This window comes from Bombina bombina, chromosome 3, assembly GCF_027579735.1.
Source record: "Bombina bombina isolate aBomBom1 chromosome 3, aBomBom1.pri, whole genome shotgun sequence".
Lineage (NCBI taxonomy): Eukaryota > Metazoa > Chordata > Amphibia > Anura > Bombinatoridae > Bombina > Bombina bombina.
The window spans coordinates 231953907-231971406 of record NC_069501.1 but is presented as its reverse complement, the minus strand read 5'-3'; the positions used below and the strand labels follow the sequence as shown (position 1 = coordinate 231971406).

General features: G+C 41.2%; 1 protein-coding gene across 1 annotated transcript in view; it reads left to right on the top strand.

The window, feature by feature from the left end:
• Positions 1–17500, top strand: part of SUPT6H (SPT6 homolog, histone chaperone and transcription elongation factor) — a 270720-nt gene that overhangs the window by 21308 nt on the left and 231912 nt on the right. Inside the window, 3 exon segments of the mRNA XM_053706195.1 lie at positions 510–705; positions 844–928; positions 1218–1488. Of these exon segments, the coding sequence (XP_053562170.1) occupies positions 510–705; positions 844–928; positions 1218–1488 (552 nt within the window).

The window sequence follows — 17500 nt, the reverse complement described above, 5'->3', positions numbered from 1 at the left end:
GAGAATCTTATGAGCTTTATATAGTTCTGCTTTGTGTGACATGATTAAGGTCTGTTTACTGAAATGTTGACTTGCTACCTTTTTTGAATGCAATACATTTATATCTATGAGGAATAAAGTGCTGTTATGCGGGGCCCCGGCAATTTTGAACCCATCTTGCTACACAAGTACTGGAGTTACTTTTCATTTATGTATGGGTCCAAAGTGTAAGCAATCATTCTTCCTCTTTATCTAAATTTTAATGATGTGTATAATTCAGTTCAAAAGTTATAGTAATATATTCATATGTTTATACAACCTTTTGCTAGAAATGGGCAGGCGTCCGCTTGTGCCATTATCCAAATGTTTTATATATATTGGTAGATTCTTTTTGTGGATACTTTCTAATTGGGTGCACAGTGTGCTAGGTCTTGTTTGAATCTTTAATGCATTTGGGAATCCTCCTTATTTTGTACTACAACCAAGAACTTTGACTTTATTTAAATATTTAATTGTAATTCCTTTTACAGCAAAAGTTCAGAAGAGTTCGAAAGATGTCTGATGATGAGGATGAGGAGGAAGAAGATTTTGGCAAGGAGGAGCATGAGAAAGAGGCAATTGCTGAGGAGATCTTCCAGGATGGGGAGGATGAGGAGGGGCATGAGCGTGTTGAACAACCCATTGCACACCCTGAGGAAGAGGAGGAAGATGATGATGAAGAATCAGGTAGGATTCTCAAGTTTAATATGCATCTACAAATATGTACCATAGTGTTACATCTGACTATATAATGGACAAATTTGTGTTAATGGTATGGCATTAAAAATTTGTGTTTTTGTTTTTTTGTTTTTTTACACTCCCCAGACATTGATGATTTTATTGTTGATGATGATGGTCAGCCGCTGAAGAAACCCAAATGGAGAAAGAAATTGCCTGGATACACTGATGCGTAAGATCTTAATTTTTATGTTTGATTAAATATGTAACACTTCTCTGAATTGGTTGTAACTTGATTGTTACAGATCAGTTTTCTTTTCTTTAACTTTCTATTTAAAATTAGTGTTGCTGTGTTAGTGCCCAGACGTCCCTACATAATCTAAACTTGTAGCTCGAAAAAATTTAGTGCAGCAAACAATTTGGGGAAACAATTTTTGTTTTAGAAAGTATTTTATCTGTACATCAATGTTTGTTGAGGAAGATGGTTATCTAGCAGTTCTTGAATTTTTGTCCTTTTACAGAGCCCTACAAGAAGCTCAAGAGATCTTTGGAGTTGATTTTGATTATGATGAATTTGAGAAATACAATGAGGATGATGAAGAGATGGAGGAATATGAATATGAGGATGATGAGGCAGAGGGAGAGACACGTGTTAGACCGAAGAAAACAGCCAAAAAGCGAGTGAGCAGACGCAGTATCTTTGAGATTTATGAACCCAGTGAACTGGAGAGCAGCCATCTAACAGATCAAGATAATGAGATCCGAACCACAGATCTTCCTGAGAGGTTTCAGGTATGGAGATGCATTTAGAGCTATCTTGTCACTAGTATATTGCATTTTCTGTAAATAATCCAGCATATTTCTTACCAAATTATGAATGCACTTGTATATGAACCTACCAGATCAGTTGTTTTAATGAACAGAATGTTGACAAAACCCAAGATCCTGTGAGACTTGGTTCCTTTAATTTTAAGTCCCTTATTTTTTTATTTGATTTTCATATATTTGCATACATTAATTCCTTAATATTGTTGGTTTCTAAAACTGAAATACAGTTGTCCCCAGATGAGAATAATGTAACTGATGGCTAATTGATGCACTGCAAGCTAGATAAGAACCAGATTTCTGTAATGGGAATAACCGTTCAAAATACACCTAATTCCCTAATCAGAAATGTTAAAACTAATACTCAATCCTGTTTTAACTTGAGCTGCCTCTCTAGCAGGCAAATATGATGGTACTTAATTAGATTTTTTTTTTCTTACCAATGTCTTCAGTGTGAAAGATTTAGGCAAATGATTTTAAAAGTTATATTTTGCATCTAGCGATCTACCAATTACCAGTCACTAAGGCTTGACAGATGCCAGATTTTACTGACCATCCAGTATTCAGGAAAAATTAGCAAATATTAAAATACGTCAATACTTATTGCACATGGTATCATTAAAGTGAAGGTCCGTTTTGATGAATTAGTGCCCGGTGTTTTAATAAATCTATTAAAAACAAGGGCACTTTAATTCATCAAAATTGACATTTCACTCGTTTTCTTCAAAAACGTACCTTTTAATCCAGGCAGGCGCTCCAGCACTTCCTCCATGCATCACAAGCAGTCTTTTTGGGTCCAAAATGACGAATCCAGCTTCCTCCAATCACAGCGTTGCATCAGGCCAAGATTCCCCCGGGGGGGAAGCTGTGATTGGAGGAAGCCTGATTCGTCATTTCTGACATCTACAGAGGCTTCCGACAGACGGGGGGAATCGCTGGACCTGCTGCAAGGATTAAAAGGTAATTATTTTTTTTTAAGTAAACGGTAAAATGTCAATTTCAATTAATTAAAGTGCCTTTTGTTTTTATTAGGTTAATTAAAAACCGGGCACTAATTCATCAAAATGGACCTTCACTTTAAATACATTTTGTTAAATTAAGCAATGAATTTGTGCTTTTAGGTAGAAGAAAAACAAAATGTATGCTTACCTGATAAATTTCTTTTCGGACATGGAGAGTCCACGGCATCATTCCAATTATTAGTGGGATATTAAAGAGTACCCCAGCAATTCTGTTAAGTGTAACTTCTTACCCATATTTCCCAGTCATACAGCCGAAGGAAATGGAAAAGGAAGAAACACAAGGGTGAAAAGGTGCCTGAGGTTTACAGAAAAAAATGCCAAATTATAAGGAGAGGGCAGGGTCATGGACTCTTCATGTCCGGAAAGAATTAAATTTATCAGGTAAGCATAAATTTTGTTTTCTTTCCTATGACATGGAGACTCGACAACGTCATTCCATTTACTAGTGGGAACCAATACCCAAGCTAGATGACACGGAATGAATAGGGAGGGAGAAAAAAGGCAGATGGACCTAATCAGAAGGCACCACCGCTTGAAGAACCTTTTTCCCAAAAGAATCCTCAGCAAAAGTATCAAATTTGTAGAATTTTGAAAAAGTATGCAGAGAGGACCATGTTGCCACCTTGCAAATCTGTTCCACAGAAGCTTCATTTTTGAAAGCCCAAGAAGAGGAAACCGCCCTAGTGGAATGAGCCGTAATTCTCCCAGGAGGTTGCTGTCCAGCAGTCTCATAAGCCAAACAAATCAAACTTCTCAACCAGAGAGACAGAGAAGTAGAAGTGGCCTTCTGACCCTTACGCTTTCCAGAGAAAACAAACAGGGCAGAAGATTGCTGAAAATCTTTAGTAGCTTGTAAGTAAAATTTTAGAGCCCACACAACATCCAAGTTATGCAAAATACGTTCCTTTTGAGAAGAAGGATTACGACAAAAAGAAGGAACAACAATTTCCTGATTAATATTTTGATCCGATACTACCTTTGGTAGAAAAGAAAATTTATGCTTACCTGATAAATTTGTTTCTTTTTAGACACGATGAGTCCACTGATCATCTTCATTACTTATGGGATATTCACCTCCTGATCAGCAGGAGGCGGCAAAGAACACCACAGCAGAGCCGTTAAATATCTCCTCCCTTCCCTCCCACTCCAGTCATTCGACCGAAGTTAGGAAGAGAAAGGAAAAGCCAAGGTGCAGAGGTGTCTGAAGTTTACAAAAAAATAACCTGTCTTAAAAAAAAAAAAACAGGGCGGGCCGTTGACTCGTGTCTAAAAAGAAACAAATTTATCAGGTAAGCATAAATTTTCTTTTCTTTTTAAAGACACAATGAGTCCACGGATTATCTTCATTACTTATGGGATACAATACCCAAGTTAGAGGACACAGATGATACTGGAGGGACAAGACAGGGAACCTAAACGGAAGGCACCACTGCTTGAAGAACCTTTCTCCCAAAAGCGGCATCAGCCGAGGCAAAAGTATCAAATTTGTAAAATTTAGAAAAAAGTGTGAAGAGAGGACCAAGTTGCAGCCTTGCAAATCTGTTCTACAGAACTTCATTTTTTTATGCCCATGAAGAAGCAACAGCCCTAGTGGAATGAGCCGTAACCCTCTCAGGAGGCTGCTGTCCAGCAGTCTCATATGCAAGGCGGATGATACTCTTCAGCCAAAAAGAAAGAGGTTGCCGTAGCTTTCTGACCCTTACGTTTTCCAGAGAAAATTGCAAAGAAGAGGACTGACTAAAGTCCTTAGTCGCTTGTAAGTAAAATTTTAAAGCACAGACCACGTCCAAATTGTGCAGAAGACGTTCTTTTTGAGAAGGATTAGGACACAAGGAAGGAACAACAATCTCCTGATTAATGTTCCTATCTGAAACAAACAACCTTAGGAAGAAAACCTAGTTTAGTCTGTAAAACTACCTTATCTGAATAGAAAATAAGGTAAGGCGAAGTGTATTGCAACGCAGAGAGCTCAGACACTCTACGAGCTGAAGAAATAGCAACAAGAAATAAAACTTTCCAAGATAACTTAATATCTAAGGAATGCATAGGCTCAAACGGAGCCCCTTTAAGAACTTTAAGAACTAAATTCAAACTCCATGGAGGAGTAACTGGTTTGAACACAGGCCTGATCCTAACCAAAGCCTGACAAAATGATTGTACATCTGGGACATCTGCCAGACGTTTGTGTAACAAAATAGATAAGGCAGAGATTTGACCCTTTAGGGAACTTGTCGACAAACCCTTCTCCAAACCTTCTTGGAGAAAAGACAAAATTCTGCGAATCCTAACTCTACTCCATGAGTAGCCCTTAGATTCACACCAATAGAGATATTTACGCCATATCTTATGGTAAATCTTTCTAGTTACAGGCTTACGAGCCAGGATCATGGTCTCTGACTGAATCAGAAAACCCCCGCTTGGATAGGATTATTAATTCAGTCTCCAAGCAGTCGGCTTCAGAGAAACTAGATTTGGGTGAAGGAAGGGCCCTTGAATGAGAAGGTCCTTCCTCAATGGAAGTCTCTTAGGTGGCAGGGATGACATGTCCACCAGATCTGCATACCAAATCCTGCACGGCCAAGCAGGTGCAATGAGGATCACCGGTGCCCTCTCCTACTTGATTTGAGCAATGACCTGAGAAAGAAGCGCAAGTGGAGGGAATAGGTATGCCAGATTGAAGGACCAAGGAACCGCCAGAGCATCTATCAGTTCCGCCTGGGGATCCCTGGACTTCGACCCATATCTCTGGAGCTTGGCATTCTGACGAGATGCCATAAGATCCAACTCCGGCCGACCCCATTTGAGAGTCAGGTTGGAGAACACCTCCGGATGGAGTTCCCACTCTCCCGGATAAAAGGTCTGCCTGCTCAGAAAGTCCGCCTCCCACTTGTCCACCCCTGGGATGTGGATCGCTGACAGATGGCAAGAGTGAGCCTCCGCCCACCGGATTATTTTGGCTACCTCGGTCATCGCTAAGGAACTCCTCGTTCCTCCCTGATGATTGATGTAAGCCACTGACGTGATGTTGTCTGGAATCTGATAAACTGGGCCGAAACCAACTGAGGCCAGGCCAGAAGAGCATTGAAGATCGCTCTTAGTTCCAGGATGTTTATAGGAAGGACAGACTCTGCCTGAGTCCACACTCCCTGAGCCTTTAGGGAACCCCAGACAGCTCCCCACCTTAAAACGCTGGCGTCTGTCGCAATCACCCAGGAAGGTCTGCGAAAGCAGGTTGCCTGGGATAGATGATCCAGAGACAACCACCAATGAAGAGAGTCCCTCGTCTCCTGTTCCAGGGTTATTCGAGGAGACAAATCTGCATAATCTCCATTCCACTGCCTGAGCATGTTTAACTGCAGAGGCCTGAGGTGAAACCGAGCAACCGGTATGATGTCCATTGCCGACACCATCAGTCCGATTACTTCCACGCACTGAGCCACTGACGGCTGAGGATTGGACTGAAGGGCTCGACGGGTATCTAGAATCTTTGATTTCCTGACCTCTGTCAGAAAAATCCTCATAGATATAGAATCTATTAGAGTTCCCAAGAAAGTCACCCTTGTCTTCGGGATTAAGGAACTCTTTTCCAGATTTACCTTCCACCCGTGAGTTCTCAGGAAGGATAGCACAATGTCGGTATGAGACCTCGCTTGTTGACAAGATGGCGCCTGGATTAGAATATCGTCCAGATAAGGCGCCACCGCAATGCCCCGCGGTCTTAGACCCGCCAGCAGAGACCCCAGAACCTTTGTAAAAATTCTGGGTGCCGTGACCACACCGAAAGGAAGAGCCACAAACTGAAAGTGTTTGTCCAGAAAGGCAAACCTGAAACCTTAGGAACTTGTGATTATCTCTGTGGATAGAAACATGTAGATATTAGAGCTGCGCATCTTCACTTGTCTAACGATTCGATTACGATTATCATCGTAACGATTCGATACGATTCGATTCTACGATGCATCGCGATGCATCACGATTACTGCCCATGATTTTCATGATCTTGTTCTATTCCATATTTTATATATATATATATATATATATATATATATATATATATATATATATATATATATATATTGTGTGTGTATATATAATAATCTTTTAAACAACTGTGTAAGATGGAAGAGCACTTATAAACATAATACTACAATATGCACAGAAATGTATCTGTAGATTTTTTTTACAAAGGAAAACCAGCAGCAGTGTACTCACTCAAACATTCTCACGGAGTACATGCAGACATCTGAAACCTGACCCAGAGAGCATTACCAATAGACCTCCTCTCACACACACATGTTCCGGTCAGGAATTTTTATGACATCTATGCTAAAGAGCCGACAGCAGCCTCATGTAAACAGTGAATCTTTTCTTGTATTATAGATTCACTGTTTACTGTTGCGGTCTCTGCTGCATGTTTCCTCTCTGTCAGACCCCTAGCCCAAACGAGCATTTGAGGGTTGCTATTAGATACAGTAAGTCAAAAGTTTTACAGCAACCCTCAAATGCTCGTTTGGGCTAGGGGTCTGACAGAGAGGAAACATGCAGCAGAGACCGCAACAGTAAACAGTGAATACAAGAAAAGATTCACTGTTTACATGAGGCTGCTGTCGGCTCTTTAGGATAGGTGTCATAAAAATTCCTGACCGGAACATTTATGTGTGAGAGGAGGTCTATTGGTAATGCTCTCTGGGTCAGATATCCAGTGCGCAGTGTGCACAGCAAGTCCTGATGTGGTGTAGCTGGGGGCTGTAACCAGATTAATCCTGACACAAATGCTGTCGGCTCGTCTGCTATGTGAGAGAGGCGGGGTCATGTGACGTTGCGTGATGATGTCACCCCTGAATCGATTCTGATCTGCACTGCATCGATGCAGCATCGTTAACAGGCTGCATCGCGATGCATCACAGAATCGATTATTTTAGGCACCCCTAGTAGAAATGCATCCTTTAAATCCACTGTCGTCATAAATTGACCCTCCGGGATCAATGGAAGAATGGTAAGATTAGTTTCCATCTTGAATGATGGAACTCTGAGAAACTTGTTGAGACGCTTGAGGTCTAAGATAGGTCTGAAGGTTCCCTCCTTTTTGGGAACTACAAACAGATTTGAATAAAAACCCTGCCCCTGTTCCTGTACTGGAACTTGAATAATCACTCCCAGGGAGATGAGGTCTCTTACACAATGTAAGAACGCCTCTTTTTTTTTTTTATCTGGTTTGCCGATAATCTTGAAAGAAGAAATCTTCCTCGGGGAGGAAAATTTTTGAACTCCAGTTTGTATCCCTGAGACACTATTTCTATTGCCCAGGGATCCTGAACGTCCCGAACCCAATTCTGAACGAAGAAGGAAAGTCTGCCACCTACCAGATCCGGTCCCAGATCGGGGGCACATCCTTCATGCTGTTTTGGCTTCAGCAGCAGGTTTCTTGGATTGCTTACCCTTGTTCCAAGACTGATTGGGTCTCCAAGTAGGCTTAGATTGTTTTGGTTTAGAGGAGGAAGAGAGAGAATTTCCCTTGAAATTTCAAAAGCAACGAAAATTACACTGTCATCCTTTTTGTTTGCTTCTCTTATCCTGCGGAAGGAGATGACCCTTACCTCCCGTGATATCAGAGATAATTTCTGTCAGGCCAGGTCCAAACAAGTTCTTCCCCTTGTAAGGAATCGCTAGAAGCTTAGACTTTGACACGTCCGCAGACCAAGGTTTTAACCATAAGGCTCTGCGGGCTAGGATAGAAAACCCCGAACTCTTAGCTGCTAATTTAGTAATTTTGCAGAGAAGCGTCCGTAATAAAGGCATTGGCTAACTTCAGAGCTTTAATCCTATCTTGGATCTCCTCTAAAGAGGTCTCAGTTCTGAGAGACTCAGACAGAGCATCAAACCAATAAGCTGCTGCACTAGTGACAGTAGCAATGCATGCAGCCGGCTGCAATAGCAGACCCTGGTGAACATAAATCTTAAGTAGACCCTCCAACTTCTTGTCCATGGGATCTTTAAAAGCACAACTATCCTCAATGGGAATAGTTGTTCGCTTGGCTAGGGTGGAAATAGCTCCTTCCACCTTAGGAACCGTCTGCCATGCTTCCCTGATAGCGTCCGCTATAGGAAACATCTTCTTGAAAATAGGAGATGGGGAGAAGGGAATACCTGGTCTCTCCCACTCCTTGGAAACAATCTCTGAAGCTCACTTTGGCACTGGAAAAACGTCTGAGTAAGAGGGAACTTCAAAATATCTGTCCAATTTACTCGACTTTGCAGGAGCGACCACTACTTTAGAATCAGTCGGTTAAAGTAACCAAAACCTCCCTGAGTAACAGGCGGATGGTTCTAGTTTAAACTTGAAAGATACAACCTCTGAATCAGTCAAAGGCAATAATGAACCTTCTGATTCTGAAATTTCGCCTTCTGATAGAACCTCCATCTCAGTTCCCTGGGAGGGTACATCTGAGATTGCCACCATTGCATCAGAAACCTCACTGACAACATGGTTGTCTTTCCTCTTACGCAGACAACGCATCAGAAATTGTGGAAGACATAAGCGCAGCTATGTCTTTTAAGGTAGCTCCAGCAGGCGATAGAGCAGAAGTACAGGGCACTGCTTGTGCGGGCATTAAATTTTGGGACGCTTGGGGAAAAAACTGCGGCATACTCTGAATCTCGTCATTAGACTCTTGAGAAGCATCCGCTTTTGAAAAATTTTGCTCATGAAAAATATTTTCCCTATAACTTAAAGCCCTCTCAATACATGAGGTACAGAAAGGGATCGGTGGTTCCACATTTGCATCCAAACACATGGAGCAAGTAACATTTTGCACGGCTCCTATGTCCATACTAAAACACAATAAGAAAAAAACAATGTAATAACATTTTTTATTTTTTAAAAAAAATACAAAACATTACTGTTTCTTTAAGAATTTACAAAGGTAACCCTTTTTACTATGAGAAATATATGCTCAAAGAAAGAGACAAAAGATAATCAAAAAAAAAAAGTTACTAAATTTTAAACACTATTTTTTTTACTGCATTAGAGAAAAACGTATCCCAGCAGCTAAACAAAATTAAATTCAGACACCCTTACACCTCAGCTACTCTGCTGAGGTGCCTACCTGCCAAACGGACTCACTCCCTGGTCTCAACACTTCTAGATCTGAAACGATCCGGATGCTCAGGGGTACAATAGCGCTACAACCGCTAGCCTAAATAGTCAGAAAAACATGCGGTTGTAGAGCCACAGTATGCAGACGTCCACTTTTGTCTGCTGAATACTGCGCAGTTAACTTAGGCAGCGTGCGAAACTATACCCCTGCCCATCGTGGGCGTAACTCAAAAAACACATTACCCGATCGGAGTAAATGTTTAACAGGAACCGAAACCACCATAAACAAAATGCGCTAAACTCCCAGCCCCAGTGCCTGAACTCATGGCTGTCCTCCCAAACCCTCCAAATAAGAGGGATTGATGTCCCAACATAAGAAGCTCCTTTGTATGAGTCTTATGTAAATTCCAAATAAAGTTAAAGTGCCCACTTTCCTTTGAGTCTATTCCCCAGAATAAACAAAGTTAGCACTTACCTTAAATGCTGTCCGACAGCAGGACAGTCCAGCAGGTTTAAGAGGTCCTCTCCCTCACATAGCCCTGTGGAATAAGAAAAGCCTGAGTTAAATGTGCTTAGGCTATCAGGATTAGGGCAGCATAAATGTATAGGAGGCGCAGTGAGAATTATGTCCCACCAGTTCCTATTGCTCTAAAGCCACCAAAAGCTCTACTGAAGAGACTGATATGGACTACGGCTACACCCTAGAACAAAGCAGCACAATCTTGCACTACTTTAAAAATAATAAACTCTTGATTGAAGAATCTATACTAACACCTCACTTTACCTCTTCCTATCACTAACGTAGGCAAAGAGAATGACTGGAGTGGTATAGAAGGGAGGAGCTATTTAACAACTCTGCTGTGGTGCTCTTTGCCGCCTCCTGCTGACTAGGAGGTCAATATCCCATAAGTAATGAAGATGATCCGTGGACTCGTGTCTTTAAAAAGAAAACACAATTTAGTACGAAGGACAGTCTTATCAGCATGAAAAAAAAAAAGGTAGGGAGAATCACACTGCAGAGCTAAGAGCTCAGAGACTCTGTGAGCGGAAGAAATGGCAACAAGAAACAAAACTTTCCTGGATAACAGTTTAATATCAACAACATGCATTGGCTCAAACGGAGCCTGCTGCAAAACTTTAAGAACTAAATTAAGGCTCCACGGGGAGCAACAGATTTTAACGACAGGCCTGATTCTAACTAGGGCCTGTACAAAGGCTTGAACATCTGGTAGGTCTGCCAGACATTTGTGCAAAAGGATAGATAACACAGAAATCTTTCCCTTTAAAGTACTAACCGATAAACCCTTATCCAGGCCTTGTTGAAGAAAAGACAAAATCCGGGGGATCCTCACCCGGCTCCAGGAGAATACCTTAGATTCACACCAAAAAAGATATTTACGCCATATCTTATGGTAAATCTTGCGAGTAACCGGTTTTTGAGCCTGTATCATAGTTTCAATGACTGCTTCAGAAAAACCACGTTTAGACAGAACTAGGCATTCAATCTCCAAGCAGTTAGCTTCAGAGAATCTAGGTTTGGATGGAGGAAAGGACCCTGAATTAGGTCTTTCCTCTGAGATGACATCCTTACTAGATCCGTGAACCAGATCATGCAAGGCCATGCAGGAGCTATTAGGATCACCAATGCTTTCTTCTGTTTGATACGAGCAATGACTCGTGGAAGGAGAGCAAACGGAGGAAACAGATAAGCCAGAGAAAACCTCCAAGGAACCGCTAGAGCATCTTATCAGAATGGCCTGAGGATCTCTTGACCTTGAACCGTACTTTGGGACCTTGGCGTTGTGGCTGGACGCCATCAAATCCAACTCTGCAACCCTCCGCTTGCGGGATATCTGAGAGAACACTTCTGGATGTAGAGCCCACTCCCCGGGATGAAAGGTCTGTCTGCTCAGAAAATCTGCTTCCCAGTTGTCCACTCCTGGAATGTGCATGGCAGATAGGAGACAATCGTGGAATGCAAGTAACCTCCTTCATAGCTAAGTAACTCAGAGTCCCTCCCTGGTGGTTGATGTAAGCCACTGAGGTGATGTTGTCCGATTGGAATCTGATAAACCGGATTAACGACAGTTGAGACTGCTCTGATAGAGCATTGAAGATCTGGGTTGATCTGGTTTAGAATTGGAAATTGAGGACTTTTGTCCCTTTAAGTTACAAAAGGAATGAAAATTAGAGGTTTGACGATCTCTCTAGGTCTATTTTTCTTGTCCTGAGGTAGGAAAGATCCCTTTCCGCCTGTAATCTCCGATATGATCTCTGCCAGACCAGGTCCAAACAAAGTTTTTCCCTTGTAAGGTAAAGCCAAAAGCTTGGCCTTTAGAATAGACATCGGCCGACCAAGATGTTAACCACAGAGCCCTTGCGGGCTAGAACCGTGAAGCTAGACATCTTAGCTCCCAGGCAAATTATCTGCATATTGGCATCACAGATAAAGGTATTGGCCAATTTGAGAGCTTTGGTCCTATCTTGGATCTCCTCTACTGTGTAATAAAATCAGACAATGCATCGCACCAAAAAGATGCAGCTCCCGCAACCGTAATAATACTCACTGCTGGTTGCCGCTGTAACCCTTGATGGATATGAATCCTTTTTTTTTTAGTAAGCCTCTAGCTTCTTGTCCATTGGATCCTTAAAAGAGCAACTATCCTCTATAGCAGTGTTTCCCATCCATGGTCCTCAAGTACTCCCAACAGTCCTGGTTTTCATTATAGCTGAACTAGAGCACAGGTGAAATAATCAGCTGATGGATGAGAGCAGGTTGATTACTTCACCTGTTTACTGGTTCAGCCATAATGAAAACCAGGCCTGTTGTGGGGGTACTTGAGGACCGCGGTTGGGAAACACTGCTCTATAGGAATGGTAGTTCTCTTGGCAAGAGTAGCCCCTTCTACTTTAGGAACAGTGCGCCATGAGTCACAAATAGTCAGCAACAGGAAGGCTTGGGACTTCTGAGGAGAAAGCTGAGGCACTTCACACACACCAGAATTCTGAGAGACACTTTGCTCAGAAGGGAGAATTTTTTTTCTTTGCATTTTAAAGTTTTTGTTAAACAGGATGAACAAAACTGCCTAGGTAGGGCAATCCTGGTTGTCTAAACAAAGCAAACATCTATCCATAGAGATTTATCCTGATCTGTATCCATAGTCTAGAATAACGGTCCCACAAGCAATGTTCAAATATAGAATTTTAATGCAAAAATAAAAGCTTTAATCCTTCAGAAAAGTATTAAATTTTAATTAGTAAATATGAAATGCTACACTCGTTTTATTTAAGTTTAACTTTAAAAAAACTGCCTCAGATGCCCTAGACTCCTACCGGCCAGAAAAAAATGTCCCACTAGTAAGAGGAAACTCTGGAAGTGATTTCCTCCTCCTGGGTATCCGGTGAGCTGATTAACAGAATCCGATTTAGAAAATGTCCAAGCAGAGTCAGACGGCTGCACTCTATAACCACTCCACTCCGTAAAAGCGGAAGTGCGGTCTCAGAAAAGAAACTGTGACACATAAATTTACACCGCTCTAAAAAAGCACGAAAAACTGCTGTTTATAATTCGGCTTAGGTATTAAGACCTTTTAAACTGAATATATGTTAATCCTGTAGCCCAATAATGTCAAATAAAAATGTAAGCCTCTAACCTAGAAGCGTAATTAAATGGGAGGTAACCAATAAAGAACTCCTGTTATCCCCTAAACTCCACTGGCCAAGTGAAACTCCTCAAATAAACCGACCTTACTCATACTAATAAAAATACCCAAGTGCCATGTCCTTAATGACTCCTTAAAGGGACAGTATACTATAAAATTGTTTTTCCCTTAATGTGTTTCCAATTACTTTTTTTACCAGCTGCAGAGTGTAAAATGTATGAGATTTGATTTTTTAAGGCTTATTTGTGTATATGAATTGGCTGATTTTGTGTTTTTGAAGCCGCAACCTAATAAAATGGGTTGAGCTTGTAGGTATAATCAGATCTGATTACTTTATCACATTGTGTAAATATACCTGCTTCTTTATCTTATATCCATAAACCAATCACCAATACTTGGAGAGAACAATGAAAAATTAACATTGTATTACCTTCTCTTCTATAACCCACTGGGAGTGTAATTTCTTCTACTGGCTGTGCTAATACAGCTTGGCCTTGCGGCCAAAAACTTTCGGGATGGGTGGGGATATACCACAGGCTAAATAAACTAATTCAAATGCCAATATAAGGTTAATGGAAATACTTGTAAACAATTTAATACACTCCTGCAAGTAAAGTGGATAATTGGGAACAAATTAAAGGGGAGAATTTTTTTGAGTAAACTGTCCCTTTAAGTCCAAATGAAGGATCTGAAAAGAGGATTAAAGTGAAAGTAAACTTATGTCTTCAGCTCTGCAGATTTACATAAATGATTAAAAAACATTAGCACTTTCATTCATGATATTTTTAAATTGTGCACATAAATACCCTTTTCGCTGCATGTAACCGCATATTTTTGGCCTCTTCAATTCAGCCCGTCTCTGCTGAGTCACTTTATTTCCTGGTCACGTTTTTTGTATTTACCAATTGACTTTCTGGCCGATCGGCGGCCAGAAAGCTACGTCACAGCCTGCTCGCATCGAATGCGCATTCGTGGAGTCCAATAAAAACAAGTTGATGTCAGTCGCGCGTTCACAATTCCCGCATGCATTGTTTCTATTCATTCAGTATTATGTATCCCAACCGTTTTGACGCATGCGCATTTCCGATAGGGGATGAGAAACTTTGCATGCGCATTTGGACGCCGATCGCCAATAGATAGCAATATCGTGAACGAGCTTTGAAGCCTACGTGTAGAGCGGGTGGGACTGCTCTATGCGTAATGACTACAAAATCCAGGAAGAGGAGGGTGGGAGGAGTAAAGCCAATAACGGTAGGGAAATAAATAATTGAAATATAAATGATTAGATCGAAGTAAAGGAAAAAATAAACAGGCGAAAATGATATATTGAACCAATAGAGTATTAGGATATATTGCAATAAGGAATACTTTACTTTCACTTTAACCTCCTAAGTGCTGCTATCCTTCTGTACCTAGAAGGCAAAAGCACTTACCTTGGATCCAATTGCATGATAGATGCTGAGCCTTAGGTGTGGCAGGGGCTTCACTCCCTGTCATTGACCTGTATGAAAAGAAAGAACAGAGTAAACAACTCTGGCATTCTGCAAAGTGTTAAAAGTAAAGCAAACACTTCCTCGTCGCCTTTTTATTGCTAAAAGCCACCACTATTCTTACTCAAGAGATTGGCATGGACACAGCTAGACCCCAATCCTTGCAGGGAAAAGTACCCATAAAAGGATTCAAATCTTCAGACACTATCTTCGCACAACCTTCATTGACAGAGGCAAAGAGAATGACTGGGAGTTATGGGTAAGGCAGTTACACTTAACAGCTTTGCTGGGGTGCTGTTTGCCTCTTCCTGCTGTCCAGGAGTTAAATATCCCGCTAGTAATTGAAATGACGTTGTGGACTCTCCATGTCATATGAAAGAAATATTATATTGCAACATATTATACTACCCCCACCTAGCTACTTCATTATTCCACCCAGCTGACAAAATTTTCTGTGTAGTACACCAGCTATTATACTCACTCACACATTATAATATACACTTTTACATTCACTCACATATTAATGTATACGCATTCATATACTGCCCAGGGTAATGATGATAAAATTACATTCACTCACATATTAATGTATACGCATTCATATACTGCCCAGGGTAATGATGATCTACTTGTCTGCTACTTACACACATGACAGTAATTGACATCTTGGCTGTGGTGTATTTTGTTCTTTGGCAACCAAAGTGTAAATGAGCTGTACTCTGCAGCTAATGCAAGGAAGAGTTAGTGTTGTTTAGGTCCCTGTACAAACTGGCACTGCAGGTTATCGGTATCAGCCTGAAGCACAGCTCCAGGTCTACAGAGTGTTTTGAGCACTAGAAAGCAGAGCCCTGGGTCCTAAGGCAGGCAGTAACTACAGGGATCCAAGAAGGGTATACAGCACAGCCTGACAGTATACTACCATGCTCCAGGCAAGATTAATGTTAAGCCCTGTATCATGCTGGTAATTGTAGTTCTCCTGTGTGACTTAACAGTAGATGCTGTAGGCCTTGAGGCACCTTTGAGTTAGCTATTGGCTGTGTTTTGTATGTGTGCTGTAAAGCAGTAGCTTCAGGGCTTCGTAAATTCACAATCCAAACCCAGATTTTAGCACATGGTTTTCTGAACTCTTATATATTAATAATTAACTTTTTCCAAGTGGATTAGGCACTCCAAACGAGTAAGTTGTACTAAGTCTTACTATGTATTCATATTTCAAAAACATGACTAAGGCCAGAGGGGCCGAAACGTCGTATTGTGACATGAAAAGAAAGTTATATTGTGAAGACTACCTTGGTGTTGTGGATTATTTGAATACTCATATTTCAAGAAGAAGACTCAGTGTCTCTTCAAATACACTTACTTTATTTTGTGGTGGGTTACATCCAACGTTTTAGCCCACACTATACTAGAGAAGCACCGATACTGAGCATTTGCATGTGTACTTGTATGCATCCAAAATTCTCTGATGCCCAAACCGATACTTTAATTCAATTACTCAAAAAACCTGGGTGCCAGGGCGCCCTAAAGGTAAGCCCTGGCGCCCCAGATAGATGCCTCTAATACACCTATAGGTGCCCCCCACAAACATCTGCATGCCACTGCCAGCCAAACCTAAAATTCAGGCCGGTGCGGCTGGATTCTTTTTTTAGGTCACAGCATTCTTGTAGCTCCGCCCCATTACCCCTTCGCAGTGAGCGGATGTTTCTGCTTGCAGCCTGTGTCAGAGCTTTGAATCAGGTTGCGAACAAACACATGTATTCTGGTCAGTACTTATAAGTTGACAATAATTTCCTGCACACACCCCACACACTGTTTGCAATGGAAAGCAGAAGCAGCCACCCGGTGTTTACCATATTCAACAATGTGAGAAAGGGAAGGGGGTAGTAAATTGCAAGCAACATGATAGATTTGTCTGTTAGGAAACATTTAAAAGCTATTGCTGCAGATGTCATCACTGCTCATGCCATGATGATATTTATAGTTTCCATGCCTGCTCATAATGTCAGCATCTGAAGCAGCAGCATAGTGCCCTGTGCAGCTACTATCCCTATTGCGACTATCTCAGAGGAGCAGAAGTTTTTTGGCTTCAGTTAGTCTGCTGGCTGTGCTTTTACCAAACTATAGCAAGCACACCGGCAGCTGTTGCTTTAAGACAGATGAAGTGTCAATCACTCCCCCCCCCCCCCCCCCCCCAGTTAAGTTGGTAGTGCATTCTTTTAATCGGCATCTGCAGCTCTGAAGGTCAGTTTGTGTTTTTTCTGTGATCTCTCACTTGTAAAAGGTGATAACAAGGGCCAGACTTCTTACAAGAATACTATTTGTTTTTTTACAAGCATTTACCCCTTAGCTGCAAAAGTGAACTTTTTGTTGCCAGTTTTTTAAGCTGCATAATAAAATGCTAAGTTGTAATAGCAACTGACACAGTATATGTCTACATAATTTAAAAAAAAAATGCTATCTCTTTGCATCATTTGTTAAAAAGAAAAAGCCATGTCCCTTAATTAATATACAGGGGCATGGTTTACTATTTTAACAAATTATGCAGACAAAAGGTTTGTATATGTATAATATGTTTATATTTATGCATATATATTTGTGTATTTCTTTCCTATGGCATGGAGAGTCCACAAATTCATTCCAATTACTAGTGGGATATTCACATCCTGGCCTGCAGGAGGAGGCAAAGAGCACTCCAGCAGAGCTGTTAAG